General features: G+C 36.9%; 1 protein-coding gene across 3 annotated transcripts; it reads right to left on the bottom strand.

Annotated features, from left to right (window-relative positions):
- Positions 1 to 1859: 1859 nt before the first annotated feature.
- LOC130737844 (uncharacterized) lies at positions 1860 to 8918 on the bottom strand. 3 transcript variants are annotated; one of them, XM_057589698.1, is made up of 7 exons: positions 8708 to 8918; positions 8151 to 8219; positions 7918 to 8002; positions 7681 to 7748; positions 6681 to 6753; positions 5385 to 5497; positions 1860 to 5274 (listed from the first exon to the last, which is right to left on the bottom strand). In XM_057589698.1, exons 3-7 carry the CDS (start codon positions 7999 to 8001, stop codon positions 5211 to 5213), a joined length of 402 nt encoding a protein of 133 aa, XP_057445681.1. In that variant the 5' UTR covers position 8002; positions 8151 to 8219; positions 8708 to 8918; the 3' UTR covers positions 1860 to 5210. The 3 variants fall into 3 exon arrangements, 2 of the variants coding, with proteins under 2 accessions (XP_057445681.1, XP_057445682.1); XM_057589699.1 differs by having other exon boundaries at positions 1860 to 5304; XR_009018975.1 differs by having other exon boundaries at positions 1860 to 5497; positions 7918 to 7990.
- Positions 8919 to 13252: the final 4334 nt, after the last annotated feature.

Genomic DNA, 13252 nt, shown 5'->3' on the forward strand with positions numbered 1-13252 from the left:
GATGAGATCTGGTGAGAGTGCTTGTGGTGTATCGTGTATTCGTGTGAGAGAAATCAGAAAAGAGGGTGAAGAGCGTGAGAGATCTAACTGTGTGAGAGAGAGAGAGGAGTTGGGGTCTAGGGTGCAAATCTAAATTCTCAGGGGGTTCAAAAAAATAATATTATAGGGGGAGAAGTAGGATTTTTTTTCCAGGGGGTTCACCTAGGCTGGCTGTGGGTCCGCCCCTGATCGCACTACAAGAATGAAGGATATTTCATAATCAATTATTTATAGCTTGATGTGAGTACCTGCAACAACCGCTTGATGTGAGTACCTGGAAAAAGAGATTATTGACTTTTGTCTAGTGTTGCTACTTAATTAAGCTAAAAAAAATATTTTCTTGGGAAAAATATAGAAAAAGGAGTAAAATATATTGTTTTGACACACTCAGAGTTTTAACGGAATGAAATAATGTAGTTTTGACACGAAAAGTGCACAAGGATTTCTCAAATAGTATATAATAAGGACAAAGGCAAGGGTGCATAAGCCTTACAAGTGCTGTATAGTTACATAACCAACATTTGATAAATTTATCCCAAGTTCTTTTTCAATTTACAACCTATGCCATGTCCTTCCTCCTCCACCCTTTTTCCAAGAACCGATCTGAAGTTGAACACTAACATATTCTTACATTCTTTCTTCTCTCCTTCTAAATAGACATTGGTTAAATGAAGTTCTACACGAATCAAGAGCAGCAAGTGGGTAACGTGTGATTGTGGTCGCAATCAACTGCGTATGAGACCTTTTATCTTTATCAGTGGAAAAAGTGGGTATAACGAGAAACTGATAAAAAAAATTAAATTTTTCTATAATAATCAAGAAAGACAAGCTTCAACCTTCAAGAGGCCACCAGCTTGTACAGAAACTCTTCAAAGAGCTGGTATTAAAAATTGGATCTGATAGAGGACAAGTAAGAAACAAAATTGACAAGGTTTCATTTTCCCATTCTGCTCATCTCTTTTATTTTATCCACTTCAGTATATTTATGTTGTCTACCTCTCAGTTGATTGCAGGCCAGAACAACAGTGTGTTACTATGAATAAAGTTTGAGACTGTATTTTCATAGATAAGGGATACTACTAATTGATCCTCAACTAAAACATAACCAAATGAAACATAGTTCTTGTTGTTCCCACTCAAATTCATTGCTCCTTCACTATAGACATTCTGATTTCTGTTTTTGTTTGTTATTGAGATAATTTTCTGAATCTGGGTTTCAGAGAAGGTGGTGCTTTCAAAACTTTCTATTAATACATGAAAATACATTTTTACCTCATATATACTTTGATCATCAATCAATTTATGGAAATGCATCTCAAGGGGTTCTAGGTTTTCTGTTGATGTATGGTGTGGACTTGGTTCATGTGATTTAGTTTTTTGGTCAAATGTCATGTGCAGTAGGGAGAAAGTGCTTACAAAGGGTATTCCAGTAATTTCATTCATCAGATATCAGCCATCCAATATTTTAATATTATATCTATGGTTAAAAATCTATCATGTACCAATACAAGACTTCATAGCTGTTGTACCGTAGCCTTTGCCTATAATGAGACACACATTATACTCAGAATAATAATCTGTTGCTACTTTACTGATGACCCGGGTTTATATGATGTTTTTTGGGTTTTTCCTTGTAGGTTTTGAGTCTTTTTCTTGTGTCTCATGTAGTGTTTCATGCATTCTCATGCATTTTTATTCTTTTCTTTAGTCTTTATTTTGTTTTGGTAATTTAGTAGTTTTATAGGTAGTTTTCTTGCATTTTAAGTAAAGTTTAGGACTTGCATGGTTTTGTTGTGTTTTATGAAGGACCTCTTGTGCTAATGAGCTCTTGGAGCTTCTAGAATCTTCCTTGACTTGTTGGTTAGGTTTGGAGAGCAGAAACTGAAGGAGAAAGAAGGCCAAGAAGCATGGAATTGATGGAGAACTTAAAGAGGATTGAAAAGAGGAGTTTCAGAAGCCAAAAAGTCCTTTTTAGGCGAGCTTAAGCGCCTAGGTGCTGGGAATGGGCGCCTAGGCGCCAATTACCTTCCAGAGGCCATATTTCAGAATGGAATTGGCGCTCAGGCGCTCTGAATTGGCGCCTGAGCACCCAGAACAGCCCAGCCTCGTTTATTTTGCCTATAAATAGGATTTTAGTCATTTTCTTTTGAAATCTTTTGATACTTTGTAAAATTCAGAGGTAGAGGATCATCTAAGAGAGTGAGAGAGGGCTTCCAAGCTTGTGTTCAAGGTTCTTAGCCAAGCATGGCTCTTGCCATGCTTGGCTAATCTCTCTTCTTTTACTTTGGTTTTCTTGTAAGACTTTTCCTTTTAAGTTATAATCTTAAGTTCTTTCCCACATGTTCTTCTTCTTTCCTTGAATCCCATATCCATGCTTTATGTTTCAAGTTAGAACATGTGCTAGCTTTATGCTTTTCTATAATAGAACGGAAGTTTGTTATAGATTAGGGACTTGTTGTGGGATTACCCCTTCTTTGCTTGCTACTAGGAATAGAGGAAGGGTTGGGGTTTGTTGGCCTGAATTTACATGATCTAAAACCTCATATAAATGACTAAGTACACAAGGAATTGGGCTTAGCTGTTAGTATGAGAGAATTGCTTATGTGAGGAATCAATAAGTGAGTAACTAGGCTATATCATCAAGGAGAGATCCATGAGAACATGTGCTTAGAATGATGTACTTGAATTGACTAGTTGGACAAGAACCCAAAGCATATTATTTTCTGAATTGTCTTTTTATTTTTCCTTTTCCTTATTACTACTTCAACATATCTCTTATTCAATAATACAAACCTTCATACTCAAGGCTTGAACCGAATTCATTCACTCACAATCCCTGTGGTTCGATATTTAAAACCGGGTGGATTCGTACACTTGCGGATTTACCAACATTTACCTACATTATACCAAAAGTGGGATAAGAGAAAATAAATAAATAAGTGATATGATAGTTTTTTTATTGGATATATTTTTTTTTCTGGGGAGGTTTTTTTGTTTTGTTTTTGTGATAGAAAACGCAAATACTTATGTGTTCAATCTTACTCATATATATTTTCATCAAAATTAAATAAATCAAGATGTTACACCTACTTTAATTAATTATTCAAGTAGCTAATATTTCCCCTCTAGAATCCATCCAATCGCATTTTTATTTTGGAGCGTACGTGGGACATGAAAACAAAACAAAGGATATCAAATCGACACACACACACAGCTCAGTTCTAACCTTGATTTCATCACTGATTCATCGAAATCTTCAGTCAGCTGAATCTGCATCGATCTTGAACTGATCAATCTGGAGAAGACACAACGAAATCCAATGGAATTAATCATTAAAGATGTACGTAGATCACGCATTCTCGATCAGAGATGAGGACATCATGGTGGAGTCATCGTACACGACCAGCGACAATGCACCTATTAAGGAGATCGCTCTCGTCGTTGCTCTTCTCTTCTTCGGAATCCTTGGCATCATAATCGGTTCCCTCATGGCCTACAACCACGTCGGCGGCGACAATGCTCATGGTAATTAATTTCCAAATAATGGATACAAAATTAGCAACTATGTACGTACTAAACCAGAGGATTTAATTGTTCTGTTTTTTGTTTATTGAATGATGGATAGGTCTGTTCTTTGCAATACTGGGAATGATGTTGTTCATACCGGGTTTCTACTATACGCGGATTGCATATTATGCTTACAAAGGATACCAAGGCTTCTTTTTCTCTAACATACCTCCTGTATAGCTAGTTGCCTTATGTATAGGTTTTTATTATTTCTATGGCCCTTTTGTTTTGTCTGTGACAATTATACGCATATTTATATTGCATGCAGTTGATTTGATTAAAAAAAGTATATGCGAATTACAGCTGCTGAGATTTCATTCTGTTTAGCAGAATCAATTTTCCTACTCTTAAATCTTTTTATTGTTTCTATTACTGGATTTTGATAGTTTACTTTGCTCCGTAATGTCACTTATCTTATGACCATCCAACCCTTCTTTCCCCTTGTGATCACAGGCTGTAATGGATTATGAGTAATATAAGTGTTTGATTCTGTTACTATGTGGGATGCATGTGCAGATAGTAACATTAATCATTGTATAAGATCTTCAATTCTTCCTCATCAAGATTGGTTAGCAAGATCCTTTTGTGGTCATACTAATATATAGGTACTTGGAGAATGGAGAATTAGTTAGTAGGGGCTTAGCCTATAAGTAAAGAAGTGTGAAGAGGGTTTCAGTGTCTTTTGGATCATTTAAGAAACTGGGACTTAGGATTAGGTAGAAAATCACAATGTAACTACACTTGTTGGGACTTAGGACCAGAGTTAGGAGGACTATGCTCCAAAAGTTTATTTAGATTTCATTTGTTTTTGTGTTTCTTTCCAATTGTAAATTGTATATTGGCTCCTTTGTACGTAGTTTATCTTTACTATGCATTTCTAACTATAGAATTATGTTAAAATGCTATATTTTCTTGCTTCTAAAAAATGTTTACTTGCATTTAGATTTAAATTTTGACAAACAACATCTAAATAGATGTTAGCTTAGATGTTAGCTTGTGAACAAACAAAGATTTAGATGTTGAGGCATGACAACAATCTCAATCACATTATATTTCTCAACTAATAGTGAACTTCAAAACACAATAATTATTATCAATGTTTTTTTTTTCCGGCTATTTCATAGCATATGAGACTAATTCTATCAAGGCTTTAAGATCACATTAAGTAGGTAAACCTCTCTAAACCAATTATTATTCATACACACTGCTCATTGATCGACTCTTAAACTAAATGAGAGTCAAACTATCTACCAGTTGTGGTAGATCTTATTGTCAATTATTATCCATGTTTGTCCATTAGGTTCTAACAAGGAAGGGATAACTGTAATTTTTTTTCCAAAGAATAACTATTATCAATACACTTACTAAAGAATAAAAACTACTGGTGTCATTTTTGTTTACTATTTTTATAAGAGTTTTAAAAATAAAAAGTGTAATAAAAAAGGTGATGCTTTTATAATTAAACTTGGCTTGTCCTATGTAACCAAAAGAAAATTAAGCCAAGCGCGCGTTCATCAGAATGGAGAAGAAGCATGCCGGCGGCGGTAAGCGGAAACGGAAACCCTCCTCCGGCGACCCTTACCTTCACGTTCAACTCTCCGACGTCAATGGCATCTTCGCTCTGCTACTCTCATCCCTCTCCAACCTCCACCAACCCCACTCTCTTCCCTTCATCAACAAATGCTTATTCAAACTCCACTGTCCAGTGAATCAGATAAGTAACACTAAAGCATCCCACAAAAATACATTCAAAATAAGGAAGGCTAACTATAGCTTACCCATGCCTTCTTCTCAATCCAGAAGAAAGGGAAATCTGCCTTTTAAACTCAATGTCAGAAGGGTTTTCTTTAACAAGATTTCTTTCTGATTCCTTAGGTACTTGTATGTCAGGCTGTGTTAGAACATTCAAGTGGTTAAATGAAAATCAAAAAGTGCGCCTATTTAGCCAAAAATATAATGGAATATATGAAAAGGAAAAACGAAAAAAGCGAACAATTTTGACTACCATATTATGCCATTCCAACCAAGTAACAATAATTCAAGCCATTAAATGTTGATATAGTTTATAATACATAAAACTTTTCACATACTGTAGGGAATGTATTATGATATTCTCCATCATGTAATAAATCCTTAAGGTTTGTTTGGTTGAGTAGGTGGAAAAAGAGGATGAAATTAACATAATTTTGAATTTAAGTTATGATCCAAAGTGAGAATGTATTACAAACGCATAAGCAAGAGAGCTAACAATGACAAGCGAAAGAATCTGCAAAGGTTTATTGAATCTCAATATAAAAAAGAGAGAAAGCCACTTTAAAGGATTTGCCCTTCAACAATGGGTTCCCCATTTATTCCGGTTCTGAAATACTAACAATTCAGAATCTCTCTATTATTCCCTTCCCACCCCCCCAATTCCAGGTAAAAGCCCCCTGCTACATTCCCTTTAAACTGTCAAACCACCTAACAGTTTTAACTGCCTTATTCTATCTAATTAATCTAGCTGCTTTGTCTCACCAGTCACCTCTGCTGGTTTTGTTTTATTCTTTTCTCCTGTGTCATATCAAAATAATTATATTTATATTTCCATCGTTTTTTGTTTTAGGATGAATACCGAGCAAGTATAAAGTGATTTTCATCATAAAATTTCCACCTTACCCTAATCCACCTGCTTAACCACGCACACCTCTGTAAATCAATGTTTGTACAATGTTTTAATTTTATAAATTATAAATTTTGAATTTCATAAGTTGTATCAAACATAGAACAAATACCGATAACCTTGACTTGAAGCAGCTTTGATGGCTTATGAGCATTATCTGTCTATATGATTTACTTCCCACTTATGAAGCATTATCAACTTAGAGCAAGCTATAATAGGATATGCAACATCTATGCTGTAAAATAAATATTAGTAAAGCTATTTAATGATGAAAATGGGTGCTTCTTTGTTTGGGTTCCTATAAAATATACAACAGTTTGCCATACAATCGTAATTCTACCCTACATGGTATAAAGATCCTTTCACATTTCAATATCCCCTCAAGATAAAATAAAAATAGTTAACAAATGCATACCTCACTGTTAACTAATTTGCCAGCAATGGCTTCAATCTTCTCTGAATAATCATTCAATATAGCCTTGCAAATCCTGCATGAACAGAGTGCAGATTTATACACAAATAAATGAATGCATAAATATTCAGTTCAGAAACATATCAAAGGCAACAGAAATATAACAGCTTTAATTAATGTTACAAAAGAGAATAAGATCATGAATTATCAATAACCAAGGGATAGAAGAGGAATAAAGTGTTAAGTATCAAGTCAGTTTACTTCAAAAAGAAAAAAAAATTCTACAAGTCCAAGATCCCATCTTATGTTCAATGTGAGTCATAATTTTAGGGAAATTCACGGTGAATACTAAAATAAGTCCATTCTTTTATTCCAGTCAGCCGAGCCTGTAAGTATTGTCTAAATATTAGGACCATTGCTGTGATAGAATACTAGGAAATTTATTATGTTAGGAATGAACTAGAGCTGGGCTTATACTAAATGCTCAATACTTTCTTGACCAATAATATTATTATAAATAAAGGATTAGATTTGTGTTTTATATTACATCACAATTATTCAAAATTCTCTCTTTTCTTGTTTCCATCTTATCCCTAAAATTTCACCAAGTATTAATTTCTAACATTCAGATGTTCAAAGTCGGAAAAAAAATCATTAAAAAAAGAACACCTCGCCCTACTTAATAGTAGCAGATCTTGAGGGAAAATTTTGGGCAGGCCATTTTGTTGTGATAATATTTGGGGTAAAGTATGTCTGTTTTTCTTTTAAGTATTTCTATTCTACAAATTTCCCAAAATAATGGAGGTGGTCATGGCTCCACTCAAACCCTATGAAGATTCTCCCTCTGCAATTTAATGTATACTAAAATTAAGGGTAGCATTTGCAAGTTCTAAAATTAGCACATTACTGGGTTGTGATTTATAAACAACAATGAGTGATGGAGCCTCGCTTACAACTCCTTGATATCTATGTATCAAATTGCAAATAATGAGACATAAAGTACCTTGGTAAGCCTTCTAGTGTCTTCTCTTCAGCCAATTGTTCCAACTGTTCACGCAACGTAGCAACATACTGCATAGTCAACAAAAGATTAAGTCTTTCTTTTCCAGAGTTAAAAAAAAATCTAAATCAATAAATCATACAAGTCAATAAAATTAGAAAATTATTACAAGTTAACAAAGATCAACATATAACCCTGATCACTCCAAAATAAATAGTCAAGACCTATCCTCAGACTTACATGTACAAGTTTTGCCTGATTTTTCTGCTGAGGAGCAGCCGCAAGCAACCTCTTCAAGTTTACTTCTGTTTTACTGATACCCATTCTTGCATTGTTTAGTCATTCCATGAATAATCCATTAATCAAATATAACAAGGCACATAAACAAAACTTATTAACCCGGTGCTAAAAAGCTCCCTCCATGGCAGGATCAAAGTAAGGCCCCATTATGGGTCAATTTTAGGCAGTCTTACCTTGTATTTGCAAGAGACTAATTTCATTACTTGAACTTGTGAGCCCTAGTCACACTGCATCAAACTCCCCTTCAAACCAAACATATTAACCAGGAAAAGCAAATATTAATCTCATATGTTATCAATAAGATTTATCCAGTAAAAATCATACAGATTATAACAGCATTATAAGTGATGAATAATGACATCAGATTCATGAAATTGTCAACCTAATACTTGACTTCAGATTTAACAACCATCAGGTCAAACAATTAAGCAATTAATCATAAAAACATACATATCAAGCACATTTACAAGTTACACATCAAATTTCAAACGCAGTAGAATTATCCTCCACACTACACTGACTTCACTAGTTGATCTTTAAACTTAAATTGAAATAATAAGAACAAAATCTAAGAACTGGTTCAATCTTAATTCTTCAATCTTCTAGTGCTAATCTAATAAAGGATAGATTGTTCAACAACATCCCAACAATCAACGAGTTTTGACATAGTGAAAATAGGGAATGGCGATTTCGTATACCAAAAGAGAAAGGAAAAGAGCCAAAGACATACCGCGGGGTCGACAGTCCTGTGCGCGGAGGAAGGCGGGATGAGCGAAGGCGACGAGGTCGATGATCCTCTGCGCGGTGGGCGGCGGAGATGGATAAAGATCGAGAGAGTGGTGGTAGACGCGCCGCTTAGAAGGTGGCGGACGACGGTGTGAGACCAGTTATGAGTCTGTGAAACGGTGTGCGAATTGGAATTGAGAAACATAACATTTGTGTTCTGTTTGGTTGTGAAGGCAATATAATTGGAAGAAAATGATCGAGAGAAGAAAATGAGTGTAACACCCCGATTTTCGGGTGTCACTTTAGTAAGTCAAAAATAAAATGAAGCGGAAAAGCAGGTATTTTTTTTTGATTTGTTTAAATAAAATGACTTGACGAAATAAAGACTCAACCCATTCGCGATTAACAGCGACTGATATACAATAAAAGCACAGCCCTCGCTGCAACCAAAATCATCGTTACGAGTGTCCTCAAGTGACGGAAAGTAACATCAAGTAACTAAAAGTATTGCCCAATGGAAAACAAGTGCGATCCATCGATAGAGTCATAAGTTTTATAAATACAGTCCTCCAAGAAAGTAAGTCAGCCCAAAACAACCTCGAAAAGACTTCCTACGTCCGACAACTCCCTGTGATCCTCATGGAAGGGAATCACTCAAAAAGTTAATAGTCGGGGACCTACCCTGCCCCAAAATGATAAATGACAATCAAAGCTATGACACTAACACCCAACCTTAGTAGGCTCTAAACACCCATACCCTATACTTCCATCATCGACCCTCATCTGGTCATGCATTCAGTCCGGATCCTCGTCGAAAGCTTCAGTAATAGTCATTACGCTCCTGGTCCTCCTCGAGTGACGAATCATCACGAAACCGCAGTCGAACGTCTGGCAGCAGGCCGACTGCCCAAACACAGACATACAAACAAAGCCAAGGCGCGAGGGTCAACTCACAAAATATAATAGATAATACAAACAACATGTGAAGAAGAAGGGGGTATACATATAGGTTGTATATATACATATAACTTATGTATTGCCTACCCTAAGGTATATACATAACATGTTATCAAGGCTCTAATAAACAATTCGATATCTGCTATCTCAACAGTTCAATAAACAATGGCTCAACAATTCAATAAGGGTGCATGTATGCATGCAATGTCAATTCAAAAGATGATCCCAACAAATAGGCATGTTAAGTCGATCCAACCCATCGGGTTGAACATACAGACTCGCACACGCAACAAATGACAACGCCAAGTCGGTTCACTCAATAGAGTCGAACATACAGACGTTGCGCGCGTCCAATGATTGTCGCCGAATCGATCCAATCCATCCGATCGAACATACGGATCCGCGCGTGTCGAAAGGTTGTCGCTGAATCGATCCAATCCATCGGATTGAATGTACGGACTCACGCGTGCCTGAGTGACTACCGCCGAATCGATCCAATCCATTAGATTGAATATACAGACTCGCGCGTGTCAAACTACTATTGCCGAATCGGTCCAACCCGTCGGGTTGAACACACGGATTCGCGCCCGCTATGCCGAAGATACACTCTTGGTGTGTAAGATCAAGTTTTGATCTAGTAGTACAACTCTATGTTTTGATGATTACAAGTTAACCTTTTGATATGAACAATTGTGGTACTCTAACGTGTTTTTCTGAGTGTGCTATTTGCAGGTTATGACCTCAACTCAATCTCACACAAATCAGAAGCACTGTGTATAAAGAGTGACCCAAGCAACGCTTTCGCATTCACCATGTTCAGTATGAACAGTGGAAAAGCTTCAGAAGTTCTGAAGCTATACAAACTCTGATGAGGACTCAGTCACTAGAAGTTCTGAAGATCAAGAAAGTCTGATAACCAAGAAACACTGAAGGCTCAGATGTTCTGATGGTGTAGAAGACTCTGAAGATCCAGAAGCTGAATAGTGGAAACTCTGAAGTCCAGAAGCAAGAAACTCTGAAGGCCATGTTCTTCCCTCTGAGTTCAGAATCAGAAGATACAATGGTCAGAGGATCTGTGCTTTCCCTCTGACTCTGATCATCCGGCTTCACAAGTTCCAATATGAAGCATTCCCCCGATCAGAAGTCTCCTAGGTTTAAAGGTCGCGTCGCTATCCAAGTACAAAAGCTACTGTACCTTCCTGACGACCTACCTAACGTTCTCAGCCACAGCAGAAGCTGGATTTTCCAGAACTGCCCTCCAACGGTAGCATTTCCCATGCATCGCTCAACCCTAATCCTTGGAGTATATAAAGAGGCTGAAGAATGAAAGAAACGGCTAGAAGCATTCACATACGCAAGACATATTCAAAATCTTCTAAGTTTTCTTTCATCTGAAATTCATTGAGTTTACTATTAGCTTTTTAGAAGCAAATCTCTTGTAAACAATTTTTTGATAAACAGTTTGTTTAGTTCCTTTAGGAGATCAAGGTTGATCGGATCCTAGAGAAGACTAAGAGAGTGAATCTTAGTGTGAGCTAAGTCAGTGTAATTGTTAGTCACTTGTAGGTTTCAAGTGCAGTTGTAACTCTTACCTGATTAGTGGATTGCCTTCATTCTAAGAAGGAAGAAATCACCTTAACGGGTGGACTGGAGTAGCTTGAGTGATTTATCAAGTGAACCAGGATAAAATCCTTGTGTGCTTTTCTATCTCTTATCTTTAGCACTTAAGTTCTCGAAAGATTTGTCAAAATCTTTAAGGTGGAAGTTTTATACTGAAAACGTTATTCAAACCCCCCCTTTCTACCGTTTTTCATACCTTCAATTGGTATCAGAGCGCAAGTTCTGATTACCACACCTAACAGTGTTCAGTGATCCGGGCCGGTGTGAAAAACAATGGCTGCCACCACCAGTGAAACTCAAAGAGATGGTTACAATGCAAAGCCTCCTATGTTCGACGGTCAAAGGTTCGAATATTGGAAAGATAGACTGGAAAGTTTCTTTCTGGGTTTCGATGCAGATCTTTGGGATATTATTGTGGATGGCTACGAGCGTCCAGTTGATGCAGATGGCAAGAAGATCCCAAGGTCAGAGATGACTGCAGATCAAAAGAAGCTGTACTCACAACATCACAAAGCAAGAGCAATTCTTCTAAGTGCTATTTCCTATGAAGAGTACCAGAAGATTACAGATCGTGAGTTTGCAAAAGGCATTTTCGAATCTCTGAAGATGTCTCATGAAGGAAACAAGAAAGTCAAAGAATCAAAGGCATTGTCCTTGATCCAAAAGTATGAATCCTTCATCATGGAGCCAAATGAGTCCATTGAAGAAATGTTCTCCAGATTTCAGTTACTTGTAGCTGGCATACGACCTCTCAACAAGAGCTACACAACAAAAGATCATGTCATAAGGGTCATCAGGTGTCTTCCTAAAAGTTGGATGCCTTTGGTGACTTCAATAGAGCTCACAAGAGACGTTGAGAATATGAGTTTAGAAGAACTCATCAGCATTTTGAAATGCCATGAGCTGAAGCGCTCAGAGATGCAAGATCTGAGGAAAAAGTCCATAGCCTTGAAATCCAAATCTGAAAAGGCTAAGGTTGAGAAGTCAAAAGCTCTTCAAGCTGAAGAAGAGGAATCTGAAGAAGCATCAGAAGATTCTGATGAAGATGAGCTGACTCTGATCTCCAAGAGACTCAATCGCATCTGGAAGCACAGGCAGAGCAAATACAAAGGCTCTGGAAAGGCAAGAGGAAAGTCTGAATCCTCAGGTCAGAAGAAGTCCTCGCTTAAGGAAGTCACATGCTTTGAGTGCAAAGAATCAGGGCACTACAAAAGTGACTGTGCAAGATTGAAGAAGGACAAGAAGCCAAAGAAGCACTTCAAGACGAAGAAGAGTCTGATGGTGACATTTGATGAATCAGAGTCAGAGGATGTTGACTCTGATGGTGAAGTCCAAGGACTCATGGCTATTGTCAAAGACAAGGAAGCAGAGTCAAAGGGAGCTGTTGACTCTGACTCAGAATCAGAAGGAGATCCTAACTCAGACGATGAAAATGAGGTATTCGCTTCTTTCTCTACCTCTGAACTGAAACATGCATTGTCTGATATTATGGATAAGTATAACTCCTTATTGTCTAAGCATAAGAAGCTTAAAAAGAACTTATTTGCTGTTTCCAAGACTCCTTCGGAACATGAGAAAATTATCTCTGATTTGAAAAATGATAATCATGCCTTGATCAATTCTAACTCTGTGCTTAAGAACCAGATTGCTAAGTTAGAAGAAATTGTTGCCTGTGATGCCTCTGATTGTAGAAATGAATCTAAGTATGAAAAGTCTTTTCAAAGATTCCTAGCTAAAAGCGTGGATAGAAGCTTAATGTCTTCAATGATCTATGGCGTAAGCAGAAATGGAATGCATGGCATTGGCTATTCTAAACCAATTAGAAATGAGCCCTCTGTGTCTAAAGCTAAATCCTTGTATGAATGCTTTGTTCCCTCTGGTACCATATTGCCTGATCCTGTACCTGCTAAAGTCGCTAAAAACCCTCTTAAAAAGGGATCCTTCTCTATGACTAAATATCATGCAAATATTC

This window comes from Lotus japonicus, chromosome 2, assembly GCF_012489685.1.
Source record: "Lotus japonicus ecotype B-129 chromosome 2, LjGifu_v1.2".
In the NCBI taxonomy this organism is placed as follows: Eukaryota; Viridiplantae; Streptophyta; class Magnoliopsida; order Fabales; family Fabaceae; genus Lotus; species Lotus japonicus.

Excerpts from the sequence above, each read along its gene's own strand:
- LOC130737844 (XM_057589698.1), bottom strand. The coding sequence starts at position 8,001 with ATGGGTATCAGTAAAACAGAAGTAAACTTGAAGAGGTTGCTTGCGGCT. Across the intron at positions 7,749-7,917 it reads ATCAGGCAAAACTTGTACAT|TATGTTGCTACGTTGCGTGA; the intron begins GTAAGTCTGAGG and ends TTGACTATGCAG. Across the intron at positions 5,275-5,384 it reads GGATTGAGAAGAAGGCATGG|GGAAGAGAGTGGGGTTGGTG; the intron begins GTAAGCTATAGT and ends TTGTTGATGAAG.